The following is a 15,614-nucleotide window of genomic DNA, read 5'->3' on the forward strand; positions in this document are numbered from 1 at the left end:
TCATGCCAACACGCCTGTATGTTTGTAAAATACGCTTTCCAGAACCAGTGGAGCAGCTGGCGAATGGAGGAGAGTGCACCCTGATAAGGGGGGGGGGGCTTGTTTGTTTGTTTTGGACGTGCATGGAAAATTGTCCATGCTATCGACATTTTGTTTTTATTCGGTGTGTGATTGCTAGCTTTGTTTAGTATCTGTGATACACATGTGTAGCAGATTTACAAGCTGCAAACCGATTTCAATATCACCCAGAGTCCAACATTGATGGTAGATCTACATGATTGTACAATTGTCTACACGTATCACGAAACAAGTGGGTGCTGTCACGGTTCCCTAGAGAAGGGGCCCAGGGGGGGGCTTGAAAAAAACCTGTATGTGTATGCATGTTCCTTTGAAAATCGGTATTTGCAGACGGCCCCTTTCGTTCTATAAAGTCATGACTGTAATCATGAATGGTGACCAACTACTTAAAGTAGTAATATCATAACCAGTCAAATATAAGCAGTCAATACGGAGGAAGTGAAATATGCAGGAATAATCACTTCAGTATTAGTAACTGGGATGTTGGGCCAATAATAATGTAGAAAGGAAAAGGAAATTATATCTGTCAGTTTTGTGCCTAGTTGTTGCACTTTCTGACTGTATAATTATAGTATCTGGTTACAGTGATGGAGAGTTACTCTCAACTCGTATCTATATTAAATTTTCCTTTTCCTTTCTACAATAATTATTAGTACTAGAATTTAACTCGGATGGTGAGCCAATTAAATTATGGTGAAAAAAGGAGGACAAAATGTTACGAACTTAGAATGAAAATAATCGACGCGGAGACAACAATTTTATAATAGCTATAAAGAGAACAAATTCTGCTGTCATCGCCACAATACAACAAAGTCATGAGGGGTTAACAAAATCGATTTTCTTGTCACAATCATCAGTGGAAAGTAAACTGTTACCAAGTGGAAATGAACGTCTCATTCATTTGAAAAATGTGTTGTGCTGCGAATCGGAAGAAGAGCAGCGTTTAGACTGATCAGCTGAGAGTAGTCGACTACCAGTTTTCAAAGGAGGGGAGAGTATCTGAATTGTCCTGGTTCCTGAGTGATGGATGAGGTGCTTTGTAGAATCCAAATCCAATCCTCCTTTCATACTCGTACATGTAGATAAGGTGAAATGTGGCCGGTCGGAGGACACCTCAAACAGACCACACAGCAGTTCTCACTGGTTTTCCACTGCTGACATGTCAGCGATGAGCGACAAGTGGACGGCTAATTTTGTCGAGGAAGAGCCGCAGCTCGAAAGAAAATGCCATTCAAAAGTGGCCACATAGTCGAAGATGCACGAGTGATCGGACACCCGATAAGGAAGAGTATTTTCTTTCTTATTCATCTGTGTTCTCGGTGATTGGTCCTAGCATTGTGCAATGCAGAGCCGGCCGGGTCATAGGGAGAAGAATGTCGGGAATTGGTCGCTGAGCAGACGGATCCGTACGGAGTGGATGCCATCTGCGCTAGGGTAGGCTCTCGCGAAAACCTCGGCGGTTAGCACTTGAACTTCTTTGAAGTTGTCCAAGGCAAGACGTCGAACTGGTGGACGTGTGGGTCAGTGTGCTCGTTTCTCCGTTGACAGGCAGTCGGAAAAAGAAAGCTCGCAAAGGAACTCCATCGGACGGTGTGCGCAAGTTCGGCAGCACCCAAAGAAGATGAGGCGGTAAGACTTGAAAGGAATACGTGCACTCCTGTTTTTGAGCAGGTTAGGAGTCATAATATTTATTGCAACGAATACGCTGATGCAAAGGGCCCCAGGCCGACATGATAGCGTTACCAGTGGAACTATCCCATTGGCATTGGTGGCATTACCAACCGCAATCGCCAGGTGCAGGTGCCTCGTACAGAAGAACGAAAGTTCAAAGCGTTGATTATCAACTAGAGTAATTATTATTGTTGTCTTTGGCTTGACTGAACACTTCCTTTGGGGACTGGTTGTGCTTACCCGTACTATATTAGTGATTGCAAGGGAGGCATGGCGTGCAGGAAGGGGATAGTGAGCATGTATGGTGAGCTGGACCAGCCTAATCTGCTCAGGTCCATCCCACTGCGCACACATGCCCTTCATTGCCTTCAAGTTCAAGTTAGTTGTCCAGTGGGTTTACAAGATTGACAGCTTGATCAGGCTGAGCTGGACTGGCTTGAAGAAAACTACCCTGATACGCATACATGTACACTGGTAAAGAATCAGTTATCCTGCAGTGGCTAAAAGTAATGAGTAAAGGTATGGTCATTGTAGGTGCCACGATGACAGGAAGCTACTAGAACAGTAGAAGACATGCAGCCCAGGTGATTCAGGATCTGAGGTATGAATGGGTACTATAATGAATTATGGTGCAGGATACTGGTGCTGCTCAAGTTGTCCATGCACTGGTTGAGATTTTAATCCCCTGCCCCCCCCCCCGTTTTTGTTGTTGTTGAAATTTTATTTTGTATCGCAGACCAAACGGGCAATGGTGCCCAATATTATGATGGCGATAAAGTAACGGCCAAAAGCCAAGGATACAACAAGCAAGCCTCCACCAAAGAGAGAAAAACAGAAAACACAGACTGCAAATACTCAAAAAGAAAAAGAGAAAGGGAAAAAAAGAAAAAAAGAAGAAGAAGAAGAAGAAAAAAGTACGAGGGAAAAAGGAAAAAGAACAAAACACAAACAAAACGGAAGAAAAAGAAAAAGAAAAAAGCACAGTTGAGTCACGACTCCAAGTCCACGTGTAGATGCTGGCTAGCCATAAAAATACACCTCCAAACCCAGCCCCTTGAGCTATTCTGGAATAGCAGTAGCTCCTAGCATTAGTAACGAACTTGTTACTTACCCAGACATAGTATGACACAGCATAGCTGTACCCGTGATGCCAGACAAGAATGGCATGGCTATAATTGCCAGTGTCTGTGAGGTGAGGTGCTATGCGCCTGAGCCAGAGAGGTGTCACAAAGATCTTCTTAGCAAAGGCTGGCTGCTATCTGATGTGGCAGAGTGCCCGAAACCAGCGAACAGTACTGAAGTACAGGAGCTAACGTGCACTTGAACTGTGCACCATCTCTATCCCATACATAGAATCATATACCAGACTCAGGCTTGCAATGGCCTGGTCATGCACTGGTATGGTGCTGAGTATGGTGCAGAGTATGGTGCTGAGTATGGTGCAGAGTATGGTGATGAGCTACGACTGTGTAGTCTGTAGAATTCGCCTGTCTCCCAATACAGCCTCTTTCTAGGATCTACTAGTAAGACATAGGAAAAGACGCACTTCAGGTTCTTGAACAACATTTTGAGAGTTTTCGCTGGTATACTTTCAAGCGTTCTCCTCAGGTGAAATACAGGCAAGAACAAAAGGAAAATGGACTAAGTACAGTAGAGAGGTGATAGAATAGCGCAAAGAAGAACACAGGTAGACAAAAACAACTGCAAAATCCACAGTGACCATGCATATCGGAAAGAATGCCAAAAAAGGTGCAAGTGTGAGGAAACCTAACAAGTGTGGAATGTAGTGTGACAACAATAGACAACTAGTGAACATAACTAAGGAGTTGTTGACCACCTACCTAGCAGCCTAAGTGTGAGTCTGTCAGGCTGTTAGGTTGGCGGTCAACAAGTGTTAGATATATCCATTGGTTGTCTATTGTTGTGGCACTACATTTCACGCCTATTAGGCGTCCTTACACTTGCACCTTTTTGGCATTCTTTCTATGTGCTTGGATCACACGTTTTGTTGTTGTTTTTGGCTATCCTTCTTTGCGTTGTTCTACCACCTCTCAATTGTACTTTAAAATCCATTGCCTCTGTTCTTTAGCTCTTGCCTGTATTTCACCTGACGAGAAGGTTTGAAAGAATATTCGTCACCGCACAGTGAAAAATGCGAAATGTTGTTGCAGAACCTGAAGTGTGTCCTTTTTCCAAGGCTAATATGAGTTACAAGTGTGTCCAAGTAACTGTTTGTATGGTCTGCTATTGTTTACTAGTAGCAGCGGCTGCATGTGCTGAGACGGCTGATTATAGCAGTGCCGCCATGACCGTTCACTTGGGCTGCTGTGCATACCCGATCGGCATACCCAGATGCTGGAGTTGGTACTGGCATGCTGAAATGTCTCAATTTGTTTTCATTTTCTGCTTAGGTGGTCCATGCTAGTGAGCAGCCTTGCTGTGCTGGTGAGCGTGGTCAGTCTTCCCGGGCTGGTCTCGTCACAAGGTGGGTATACGTACCGACAATGAGTCATAACAAGAGTACAATAACATATCAAACCGTCGCCTCTTTGTCACATGGGTAGTGGCTGCAAGAGGCGTGGGATATCTGGGTGGATGCACGATACCTTTGAGACAAATTGACTAAACAGCTCTAGGCTGATACACCCAATCCCCCCCCCAAAGCAAGCAACTCAACACTATGGATTTAGATTACAGAGAGATGCATGCTGTTCAAGTTCTCTTTTCTCTAGTATCCTTAGTAGCCCACAATCTAAGCCTCAATTGTCAAAGTCCAACGTGCACTAATAGTATGCCGTATCGCATTCACGGTGCATGGAGCATGATACATGTACTACCCGTACATGTTGTACTGTACTTCTTACCAACTTTGCGCAATCAATGTTTAGTCGCGGCTTCTTTGCATACACTGAGAGTGTGCACTTATGATTGGGACGAAAACTGACAATCACTTGAGAAAGGGCTAAACAACCGATCAAGTTATTCCCTGATAACTTGAGAGAAGCCTGTTCTTTGGTACAGTCAACTTCGCTAATAACGACTGCGGATATAACGACAATTCGCGAATAACGACCGAATTTCCATGCCCAGAGCACAGTCCCATCTAACTGTATACATTTCACTTCGGATATAACGACTATCTGAATAACGACAATTCGCGTATAGCGACATGCTTTTAGTGCCCTGAGGTCATATTCACTGCTTGAATAACGACTTTCTGGGCTTTTGACAGCTATTTCAAGTACCTGTCAGTCAAGTTATTTATTATTATTGTCAGTCAAGTACATGTATCTGTCATGCAGAAGAAGTGCCAGAACCTATGGTGATGGATATAAAGGCACACACGCAAGAAAATTCAGCCAAGGGGGCGGGGGCTTTTTCTTCCTTTTTTATGTTGGCTTCAAAATTGTTGGATTTACCAGCACACCTACATGTATATGTATACAATGTACAAATATTACACAGCAATGAATCAAACAAGTCTCATTCCGCTGTTACTCCGAGTTTCGTGTCAGAACACTTCATCAGACAGCATAGTGTACGCATATGTAAGCAGCCTAGGGACTTTAGACAACTGTGTATACAATGTACATGTAGTTGTACATGATTGCACAGTAATCATCATACATGTACATGTACATGTACATGTCTCTGGCCCTGTAGATGGCTCAAAAAGGCATATTTTTCAATTGATTTCCCTTGCATATTGAATTTTTAGTTCCTTTCAACTGCAATATGAAAATAAAGTACACATTGACATAGAGCAAGAAAAGAGCTTCATTTTGATATGCATGTCATACTATACAAAATATGGGTTCACATACATTCAAATGGGACTTCGGTTATAAGGACACTTCGCGAATAAGGACACTTTTCTGATGCCCCGCCGAGTGTCGTTATTGGCGAAGTTGACTGTACTCACTATTGCACTGCCTGTGCTAGTACTAGTATTGTCTGAGTCTGATTGGATCCAGATAATGCACGGCAAGACTATTGAAGCGAATCACCGCACCCACATTGTTGTTCGTGTTCTCACTTCCTGTGCGTGCAGGTGGTGAAAATGACCAGTGTGCCTGTGACGGCCAGTACTGTACGGTGCAAGCTGCTGATGTGATTGTGGTGCTGGACGAGAGCCCCAGCATGCGCTTTGATAGGTCTTTTGTCAGCATTCTCCTGCGCATGTTTGACAAGGCCGTCCGGGAGGAGCACAACGTGGGCACCGGGGCCGAGTGCCCGAATCGCTACGCCATATTCGGCTTTGGACGCGAAGACGACGGCTGTCCGTCGCCGGTGCAGCGACAAGGTTCTCCGGATGTGTTCATGCGCATCACGGACATTGTGCCAGCGTTTCCCAAGACGGCGCAGCACAACGCCTCACAGTGCGAGGACGGTTACGCCGCGCTGGCCGGTGCGCTCAACGCCAGGCGACGTGCCACCGGTGCGCAGAGCTGCGTCAAGCCGCTCGTACTGCTGGTGACCGACGAGGACCGAGCTCGCTGCGGCTGCTCCGTCTCGCCCAGCAAGAAGAAGCTGCTGCGCACCTACTTGAAAGACACCGACGTGGAGGTGGCCATGGTCGTCGACCACACCATCACCAGCGACGGTGGTGTGCGCTGCTTGGGCATGCTCCGCAATGGTACCTGCTACATGGCAACGCAGGGGTCCTATTTTTCCACGTTCACCGGCGGAAAAGGCACCCTGGGCCGTGCTTTCGGCAAGACCAATAGCCACTACACAAAGATGGCTCTGAAGAAGACTGTGCATGGCTCCGTCTGGGACATCAAGATGGTGCGGTCCGGTAAAAAGTGGAATGTGGCTGGTGGAGTACTGCAACAGTTCCGAAGTGCAATTCCAGGTGAGGAGAATTTGAGGTCACAGCGATTCAAACCGTCATGCAAGGAGGTCCTCTGGGCTGCAGAGCTGTACTTTAACGAATTGCTTCGAAGTGTGAGGATGTGGCTATATTCTGTGATAGACCTGCTGCACGACCATTATTATGGTAGAATAAACTGATGATGATACTGCATGCTGACTTCTGCACTGATGCATGCCATGCACGACACATGCACTGTAGACCTTCCAATTTGTGAAGCGGCATGGTGCTATTCAGCTGACAGCCGCTAAGGTCATACGTGCCGTTGTTAAGTACTACAACTAGTACTGGTAGTAACGTTAGTAGTTGCTGTAAGTGATGGCCGTGCCCGTGGCCGGGCATCGCGGTGATTGTATTGTTTCTAAAATTCCAAGTACAAATAAATACACAGTGATCATACAAATAAGTACTCAGTGATCATGCAAATAAATACACAGTGATCATGCAAATAAGTACTCAGTGGTCATGGACCGTGACCAGGCATCACGGTGATTGTATTGTGTCTGATGCCACTGAACTATGCTCTTCTCTGATGCCACTGAACTATGCTCTTCTCTAATGCCACTGAACTATGCTCTTCTCTGATGCCACTGAACTATGCTCTTCTCTGATGCCACTGAACTATGCTCTTCTCTGATGCCACTGAACTATGCTCTTCTCTGATGCCACGTTTCTGTTTGCGTCCAGTGTGTGGTTCAGAACCTACGGAGCCTCCAACCAGTAAGTGATCATGTCATGGTGATGAGCATGGAGGCCGTTCCTTGTGTTGTTAGGATCTATTTGGTATATCCTAGTATGATGTGTGCGGTCATTGAGTGGACTGGAGAATGACTTGTCTTGCATAGTAGTATGAGAAGTGTGTGCATGTGTTCTCGTTTTCACTTCAGTACATTGTACTTTGAAGCAGGTCTGCATTGTGATGGATAAAGCTATGAAACATTTTTTTAAATGCTTCACAACTTGACGCGTATTTTGGGCGCTAACTTTAATAGTGCGTCCGAGCCAGCGTGACAGGACATCTGGTTGTGCAGAATAGTGCACTCTCCACTGTGCTCTTCTGTTTTGCTTCTGTTCTGATCAGGAGCGTGTCCCAGTCTTCAGGCGCCTGTGAATGGCGACGTGCAGCAGGTAGATGCGTTCAGGTACACGGTGTCCTGCCGTTCCGGCTACGCCCTGTCGGGTTCCGGCTCTCTAACGTGTCTTCCCACTGGCCAGTACTCGCGGACCATGCCGTCATGTGTGGGTAAGTGCGTGAAGGCAGAATGGTTTCTGTACACACGGTCATACGCATCATCAGTTACACATCTGTTGATCCATTGAAACCTCATTTAGAAGAACACTGATAAGGCAAACTTTCGCTTTAGATGAAGTGCATGCAGTACTATGACTATTGGATACATCACTGTGTGATCACTGTGTGATCACTGTGTGATCACTGATATAACATGTGGGTGATGAACACTCCCGTTATTGCGAACAGATACCACCGGCTCCTTGGTGCTCGTCCTAAACTAAAGAGGTTTGACTGCACCATTCAAAGTCACAGTGTATCTCACCAGTGGCATGGTGCTCTGACCAATTTAAGTTAAGAAGCAGAATCAGCGAAGCGGACATTCTGCTGATTCTGCTGATTGCTATAATAAAGTTATTGTCTCTGCGCGGTTATTCAATTTAAGAAGGTGCAACATTAAATTAAATTTTCTGCATTACGTGCCGGCAGTAGAACCTCAGACAACAACATTGTGTTAGCGAATCATCTTCACGTTCAATGACACATTGCATGTTCTGTTCATGCTGGGTGATGGCGTTCTCTCGCAGTCATCACGTCCCAATCAGCATTGTGTTGATTTTGCAGGCAGTTGAGGCTAGATACACTATTGCTCTACTTCCCTGAATGCTGCCTCGTACTAGCCTCAGCTCAACTTGCGGATCTATCCTTCACACTATCTGGTATTTCAATGCTGTTGTACGTACCAACACTGGCAACAGGGTGATGCTCCATTGGACCTGTTCTACTTCCCGTATCTCGGATATAGTGCTGGATTTTGAACCTAAAATTGCCACGGTATCCGAAGTGCATACTCGACTCCACCAAAAATACTGTATCTGATTTTGCTTTGAAACTGGAGCTCTGTTGTTTTAAAACTTGTATGTTACCCACACAGATGCTGATGAATGCAATCAGTCAGGCTCGTGCCCAGTCAACACACTGTGCGTCAACACTGATGGGTCGTATCGTTGCGAGTGCGGCAGTGGATTTGTCCGGGCGGCGGGAGGACAGTGTGAAAGTAAGCTCAAAGGGTTACTAAGGAGTGCCGTCACACTATCACTGTAGGTTCACGCAGCGTGCATTTGCTACCTGCATGGCATGTTCAGACAGACTTATCCTCTGCGTGTGCATGGTTAACTGGATTTGCAGATGCCGCTTTCCTCTAGGCTAGGTTGGCCTCCATGTGTATACGGCTCCTAAGCAAATCTATGATCAATGATGCAAAGCACATGTGGCTGTCTATGCTGATTCTTGAAAAAAATGTCCTACGATCAGGGTAGGGAGGGGGGAGGGGGGGGGGGTGATCATATAATTCCTACTTCTTTATATTACACTTCTACGGTTTGTTCTCTACCTGACATGGCTTGCAGATGTGAATGAATGTGATGACAGTGCTGTGGCGGCAACGTGCCATGTCCGGGCAACATGTGTGGACACGCCAGGGTCCTATTCGTGCATGTGTCGTGATGGCTACACAGGAGATGGCGTTACGCGTTGTGGCAGTAAGGGTGTTATTCTGAACCAACCAAAGTTGATTTGCATTGCAATCCTGCCGAACTAGTACCACAGGGCTGCTCAGTGAAATCCGATCAGTTGAGTCAATGCCATGCTGAGCGCTGTGCAGCCCTAGACTACACGCCATGCTGAGCGCTGTGCAGCCCTATAATGTACATGTAGATCTGACAGCACTGGCATGGTGAACTGATGTAGAGCGCAAACTTGACTCACGAAATCGGATTTCATCGACCAGCACTGTAGTACCCACTCTACTAGTATAATTACTCTGAGTCACTGCTTCTGATGGTAGGACTTGGTGGTAGAGGTGCCCCTCCCTTAATCTACCTCCCTCCACTGTATGGCTTCCTTATCCTGACTCCCCCCCCCCCCGAGCTTCCATCCCCCTGGCTTCCATCCCCGGGCCTCCCTCCCCCTGGCTTGCTTTCTCTGGCTTCCCCCTCTGGGCTTCCCTCCCTCCCTTCCTCCCCGGCCTGGCCGCCTTCCAACGACAGTGCACATTTCCTCAGTTTTCATGCTTGAAACGTGTGGCTTCTTGTCACTTGACATTGACTTTAGACTGACACACATCCGGTAACTAGATCACCCAGGAACGTCCCAGTTAGCCCCTGACTCTGCTGGGAGGATACGAACACACATGGCTACCTGGTCTCCACCTACTCCTCACCCGATTTTGTCCCCTCAGTGAATATGTGTGTGCCGTACTTGCTGCATATTTTTTACTGTTTGATCACGGTAGATCAGGACGAATGCGCTAATGGCGCGGACAACTGCGATGCACAGAGCACAGCGTGCAGGGACTCGCCAGGAGGATTTGACTGTACCTGCCTGTCAGGGTACTCCAGATTGAACCGCACACATTGTCAAAGTGAGTGACATCATCACTAGCTGCAGCTGCCTGTGTTCACCTGTACCTGCCGCGGCGGCTGGATTAGATAGTAAAATTAGCCCCTGCAATAAAAATAGACAAGAATCAGATGCGTTAGCACCATCAACTGATATGCCATGTTCACCGTACAGTAAAACCTGGTTTAAGCGACCACCCCATGGTGCAAGCAAAAGCGGTCGTTAAAACCAGGTGGTCTTTAGAACCAGGTCCCACGGTGTCTGTGTTGATCTGTCGGTGCATGGAAAAACGGTCGCTAAGAGCAGGTGATCGCTAAACCCAAAGGTCGCTTACACCAGATTTTACTGTAGTTCCAGCTCCAGAAACAAAACAAAAAAACCCTTTTCAATGCTTCATTCCCATTCTAAAGAGTTAGTTTCTGAGTGGATACACTTCCTTTCAACAGGGTACGCTACTCTATGGAAGACGTTGGCACCGTTTCAGTCTTCCCCAGAGTCATCGCCACTCGATTCCTCAGAGCTCAATTCACCAGAACTGCCAGATGGATGAAAATCACAAAGTTTTGTTTCCGGAGGAAGTGATCATAATGTTACTCTGACCCAGACGTACCTGTGCATCTATTAGTCATGTGTGTACTGTTAGTGGTGTTACCATGGTCACACCACTACACTGTAAGTGACATTGACTGATGAACAAATCAGCTGCAACTCCTTCAAACTAATGAATAATTTACAGCTGTCTATTTTGATAAGGATGTATCGATTCAATGGAAGCACTACCACCTAGCTTTTTTTCTTTCTTTTTTGATGTTTACGAGTACTGCAATAGTGCACAGTGTTCTTAATTGGATGCACATTGGCTATATCTTCGAGCGGCTGATGTTGTCACGAGAATTGCAGCAATTGTGGCCACTGCTTTGTCTGCTGATGTTTTGCATGGCGACCAATTGTCCCGGCAGATATCGACGAATGCCGACGCAGGATAAGACGTTGCCATAGGTACGCTGACTGTGTGGACACGCCGGGCTCGGCAATGTGCGTCTGCCAGAGTGGTTACACGGGTGATGGAGACCGCGACTGTGCCAGTAGGTGATTGTAGGTGATTGATGCTGCTCTTGTGCGTATTTGTACTACAGTTCTGGCCAGAGAAATTTGACCTCATGAATATAGTAGCGCCGCGTTCGAGTGCACAGAAAAGTGTATGTAGTGCTAAGGATGCGTAGCGCCCGGCGCTATTTTATTCATGAAGTTGGATTTCTCTGGCCAGTACCTTACTTCTACGGTGCTGCTTGATGAAGTCCGTTCGCGTGAGTCAGGTTTGCGCCTTGTACCGTTTTGCAGCCCCAGTGTTTGCATGTCTAGGGCTGCACAACGCCCAGCGTGTACTTGAGTGGCGTGACCGAATTTCATTAAGCAGCACTGTGTGTGGGCCACTCACTGTTTGAGGTACATTAAGTGTACTGCTGTAGAGCACTGGTGAAATGGTTAAGTGGCACGTGCAGCACCCAATGCACTGCACCCATGCATAAAGCTTGTGTAGAGTGCTGCATGAAGAATTGTGTGGCTCTACCCAAAGCTGATTCTGTATACTCTGGGGAAGTATCATCATTCACTGCTGTGGGAAAGTGATTTACAAGCATTCCCCGCCAGCTGTATTTATAATTGAGCCAGCTTCATACAAACTTCAGGGGAGTAGCACAGGGTGCATTCAATACCTGGTTCCTTTATATCTAGACTCTACACCCCGGCCGGGTATCAGCCCCGCACAGTAGTGAAACCGAGTGTTGCATCAAAACTGGCAGAGTGTCCTCGTTCCCGGGTATGCTCTGAGCCAGTTAGCCTTGGACCCTGCCGGTAACTATAGACTAGATGTAGTTCAAGCCCAGAACCAAGTCAGCCTATATGCCACTGTAACTACGGTAACCATGGCAAATCAAGCGCAGCACCCTTGTGACTGTATGAGTAGCAGCGCCGTGCAGTGCCGTGTGTTCACATCCATGTGACAGTCTCGTGTGCACAAAACAGCACACAACACTTGCAATACCCTCTTAAAGGGGAAGTTAAAGCAAAAATTAAAATTTCACCAGTTGTAGTCTTCGGGGTGCTGAGTCGAATGGTCTTGGTCCGAGAAAGCTGAGACGCTCCCTTCCTACTTGAATCCCAATCGAACTCGCGCACTTCCACCGAAACTGGGTGACTGCGCCCTACTAGATGGGGATTTGTATGCAAAATGTCACTGAAAGCGCCGTTTCGTTCTTATAAAAGCACGGATGACCGCGATTGGCCCATATGTTGTAGTCTTTTGGACGCTGAGTCGACTGGTTTTGGTCCGAAAAGGCTTCGATGCAGCGTTCCTCCTTTATTCCCAATCGAACATGGTTGAACAAGCGGTCACGTGCTCCTGGGTGCCCAAATCACCTGGTCACCACGCCAGCAGGCGACAACTTTCACACCTAGGTTCAACTCGAGTGACAGGACTGCACCCAAAAAAGGTCAAACAGGCTAGTAAGTTGTACCCTGCAGGCACGGTGACCAGGTGACTGGCGTACGCAGGAGCACGTGACCGCTTGTTCAACCATGTTCGATTGGGAATAAAGGAGGAACGCTGCATCGCAGCCTTTTCGGACCAAAACCAATCGACTCAGCGTCCAAGAGACTACAACATATGGGCCAATCGCGGTCATCCATGCTTTTATAAGAACGAAATGGCGCTTTTAGTGACATTTTGCATACAAATCCCCATCTAGTAGGGCGCAGTCACCCAGTTTCGGTGGAAGTGCGCGAGTTCGATTGGGATTCAAGTTGGAAGGGAGCGTCTCAGCTTCCTTGGACCACGACCATTCGACTCAGCACCCCGATGACTACAACTGGTGAAATTTTAATTTTTGCCTTAACTTCCCCTTTAATAAAATATGTTCAGCCCAACAAAGATTGTCCACGGTTGATTACTAAACCAATCGTGTACCGTGCTGTTGATCAGTTAGCCCACCGTTTTGAAATTTTCCTTTGTGCAGTGTTTTACCTAATTCTAGATATCTAGATACTGTATCTAGATATTTGTTTTCTGATGATCGCTTAGTGCGTGAAACTCGGAGTAAAAACACTTTCTCTGTCCTCCTATTGTTTGTTTTAATTCTAGATATCAATGAGTGTGCTGTTGGCAGTGGCCTATCCAGCTGTGACCAGGAGAGTACAAGGTGCAGGGACACCGAGGGTTCATTCAGCTGTAGCTGTCGACCGGGATTCGCACGCCACAATACCACGTATTGCCAAAGTAAGACGGTAGTACATATTGCCAAAGTAAACGGGCAATTGCACGCGATGGCTTTCCGCTGGCCGGCAAGGAGTAACCGATTCTAGCAAGTGCAAACATGTCCAAAGACATCTTTCCTGCATACTCGGGCATGCAGCAATTTTCCACTACCATAATACCGTATAATTCAAATGGATGGTCATATCATGACCATCCATTTGAATAGTATCGCTCAGTTCTAGGGAGTAAGGTAGGGAGGTGCACATGCACATGACTGCTTTGCATTATGCCTTTCACTCGTCTAATCAACCTTACTCTGTTGAGAACGGATTTTAAAAGGAGGCACTTCAATTGATATACAAAATTCATGTTTTGCAGATTTTCTGATAGGATTCGCTTGTCCGCTTGGCTGCCCCTCTCTCTCTCTCTCTCTCTCCTCTCTCTTTCTCTCTCTCTCTCTCTCTCTCTCTCTCTCTCTCTCTCTCTCTCTCTCTCTCTGTCTCTGTCTCTCTGTCTCTCTCTCTCTCCCCCCCCCCCCTCTCTTCCTCTCTGCCTCTCTCTCTCTCTCTCTCTCTCTCTCTCTCTCTCTCTCTCTCTCTCTCTCTCTCTCTCTCCAGATATCGATGAGTGCTCTGGTGCCCGGGGCAGACAGAGATGCCACCGCCAGGCCAGCTGCATGGACATTCCTGGATCGTTTGTGTGCGTGTGCGGAGATGGCTTCAGTGGTGATGGCGTACGCACTTGCTCAAGTCAGTACTCACAGCAGCCATGCAGGCTTTTAAAACTATTCACGCATGATCCGTGAAGCTTGCCGTCTGTCACCCGTGTGTAGAATGTGCATACTTCTGGCGGTTGCAATCAATGACAAAGTGTGTGCACTGTTTTCAGCTCTTGACAGGTGAATTTGTGGACTTGCTGTGGATACCTGCTCCACAGTGCAGCATGTTGTGTGCTGAGTTTTCAGGGACGTCGGAAGTTATCTTAGGGCGGTGCGGTCAGACTCGTGAAGCACAATGTACTCGTCGGGTTGGGGTGGCTCCTCTGAAAGGTTTTCGAAATTTAGAGCCCGCATTCGTGCATTTTTATTGATTCATGGGATGACTGGGGCAAAGGTTGATACGGTCAATACTGAAGTGACCATAGTGTGTCCGATGCCCCTGTTGCTTTTATTCCCCGGTGGCCGTGGCATCAGATCAATTCTTAACCAAACATTGATAACATGGCCTGGGATAAAGATGGCTGGCCAACAATGATAGTGCATGGTGTAATGTGAATTGTTCACACATGCAGTCCTGATCTTCGTGTGTGTGTGTGTGTGTGTGTGTGTGTGTGTGCGTGCGTGCGTGCGTGTTTGAATTGTTCACACATCATTGCCATCCTGGTGTGCATGTTGCTGCAGATGTCGATGAATGCAGCCTGGGCATGGCCAACTGTGGCAGTCGTGCTGTGTGCCGCGATACCATGGGTTCATTCTTATGCCAGTGCAGTGCGGGATACGGGCAACTGAACAAGACACATTGCTCAAGTAAGCCTGCTGCTTCTCTTTCCGTGTTGCCTCTGTGTTACTGCTGTGCTGATGTAGCGGCTGGTGGTGCTGCTGCTGCGACTGTGGCTGCTGTGGCTGCTGCTGCTTCCGGTGGTGGTGGTGCTGCTGCTGCTGGTAGTGCTGCTGTTGCTGCTGCTGCTGGTAGTGCTGCTGTTGCTGCTGCTGCTTCTGTGGCTGCTGTTTCAACTACTGCCATGTATCGCAGGGCCGTAGCAGGCGGTCCGGCAGGTCCGGCAGTTGCCGGACCAATATTCGGCCAAAAAAAAAAAAAAAAAAAAAAAAAAAAAAAAAAAAAGCAGGAGCTCACACATGTAAGCAGCTCAGGATGTCCTCCCATGGTATGTGCAATAAGTAGAGGTAGTGAGGTATATAAGTAGAGGTAGTACATGGTAATAGAAAGAGGATATACTTTGAACTCTAGTAGTAAATGTCATGTACATGTTGTTGCGAATACCATGTATATGTACAATATAACATAGATCTACAGGTATGTGGTGTCCTGTACTTTATGACCTCCTGCCATTCCTCCATTGCAATGTCCTTTCTCCTCCAAGGGACCAAA

The 15,614-nt window shown here is 47.0% G+C and overlaps 1 protein-coding gene across 1 annotated transcript in view; it reads left to right on the forward strand.

The window, feature by feature from the left end:
- Positions 1-1,371: 1,371 nt before the first annotated feature.
- LOC135831007 (uncharacterized) overlaps positions 1,372-15,614 on the forward strand; it is a 19,309-nt gene continuing 5,066 nt past the window's right edge. Inside the window, exons 1-13 of the mRNA XM_065343247.1 lie at positions 1,372-1,512; positions 1,627-1,707; positions 4,161-4,234; positions 5,801-6,604; positions 7,310-7,342; positions 7,704-7,865; positions 8,788-8,910; positions 9,263-9,394; positions 10,147-10,275; positions 11,213-11,338; positions 13,393-13,527; positions 14,124-14,255; positions 14,906-15,031. Of these exons, the coding sequence (XP_065199319.1) occupies positions 1,421-1,512; positions 1,627-1,707; positions 4,161-4,234; positions 5,801-6,604; positions 7,310-7,342; positions 7,704-7,865; positions 8,788-8,910; positions 9,263-9,394; positions 10,147-10,275; positions 11,213-11,338; positions 13,393-13,527; positions 14,124-14,255; positions 14,906-15,031 (2,149 nt within the window). The 5' untranslated portion in view covers positions 1,372-1,420. The remainder of the gene's footprint in view (positions 1,513-1,626; positions 1,708-4,160; positions 4,235-5,800; positions 6,605-7,309; positions 7,343-7,703; positions 7,866-8,787; positions 8,911-9,262; positions 9,395-10,146; positions 10,276-11,212; positions 11,339-13,392; positions 13,528-14,123; positions 14,256-14,905; positions 15,032-15,614) is intronic.

Source organism: Sycon ciliatum, chromosome 1, assembly GCF_964019385.1.
Source record: "Sycon ciliatum chromosome 1, ocSycCili1.1, whole genome shotgun sequence".
NCBI classification, from domain to species: Eukaryota; Metazoa; Porifera; class Calcarea; order Leucosolenida; family Sycettidae; genus Sycon; species Sycon ciliatum.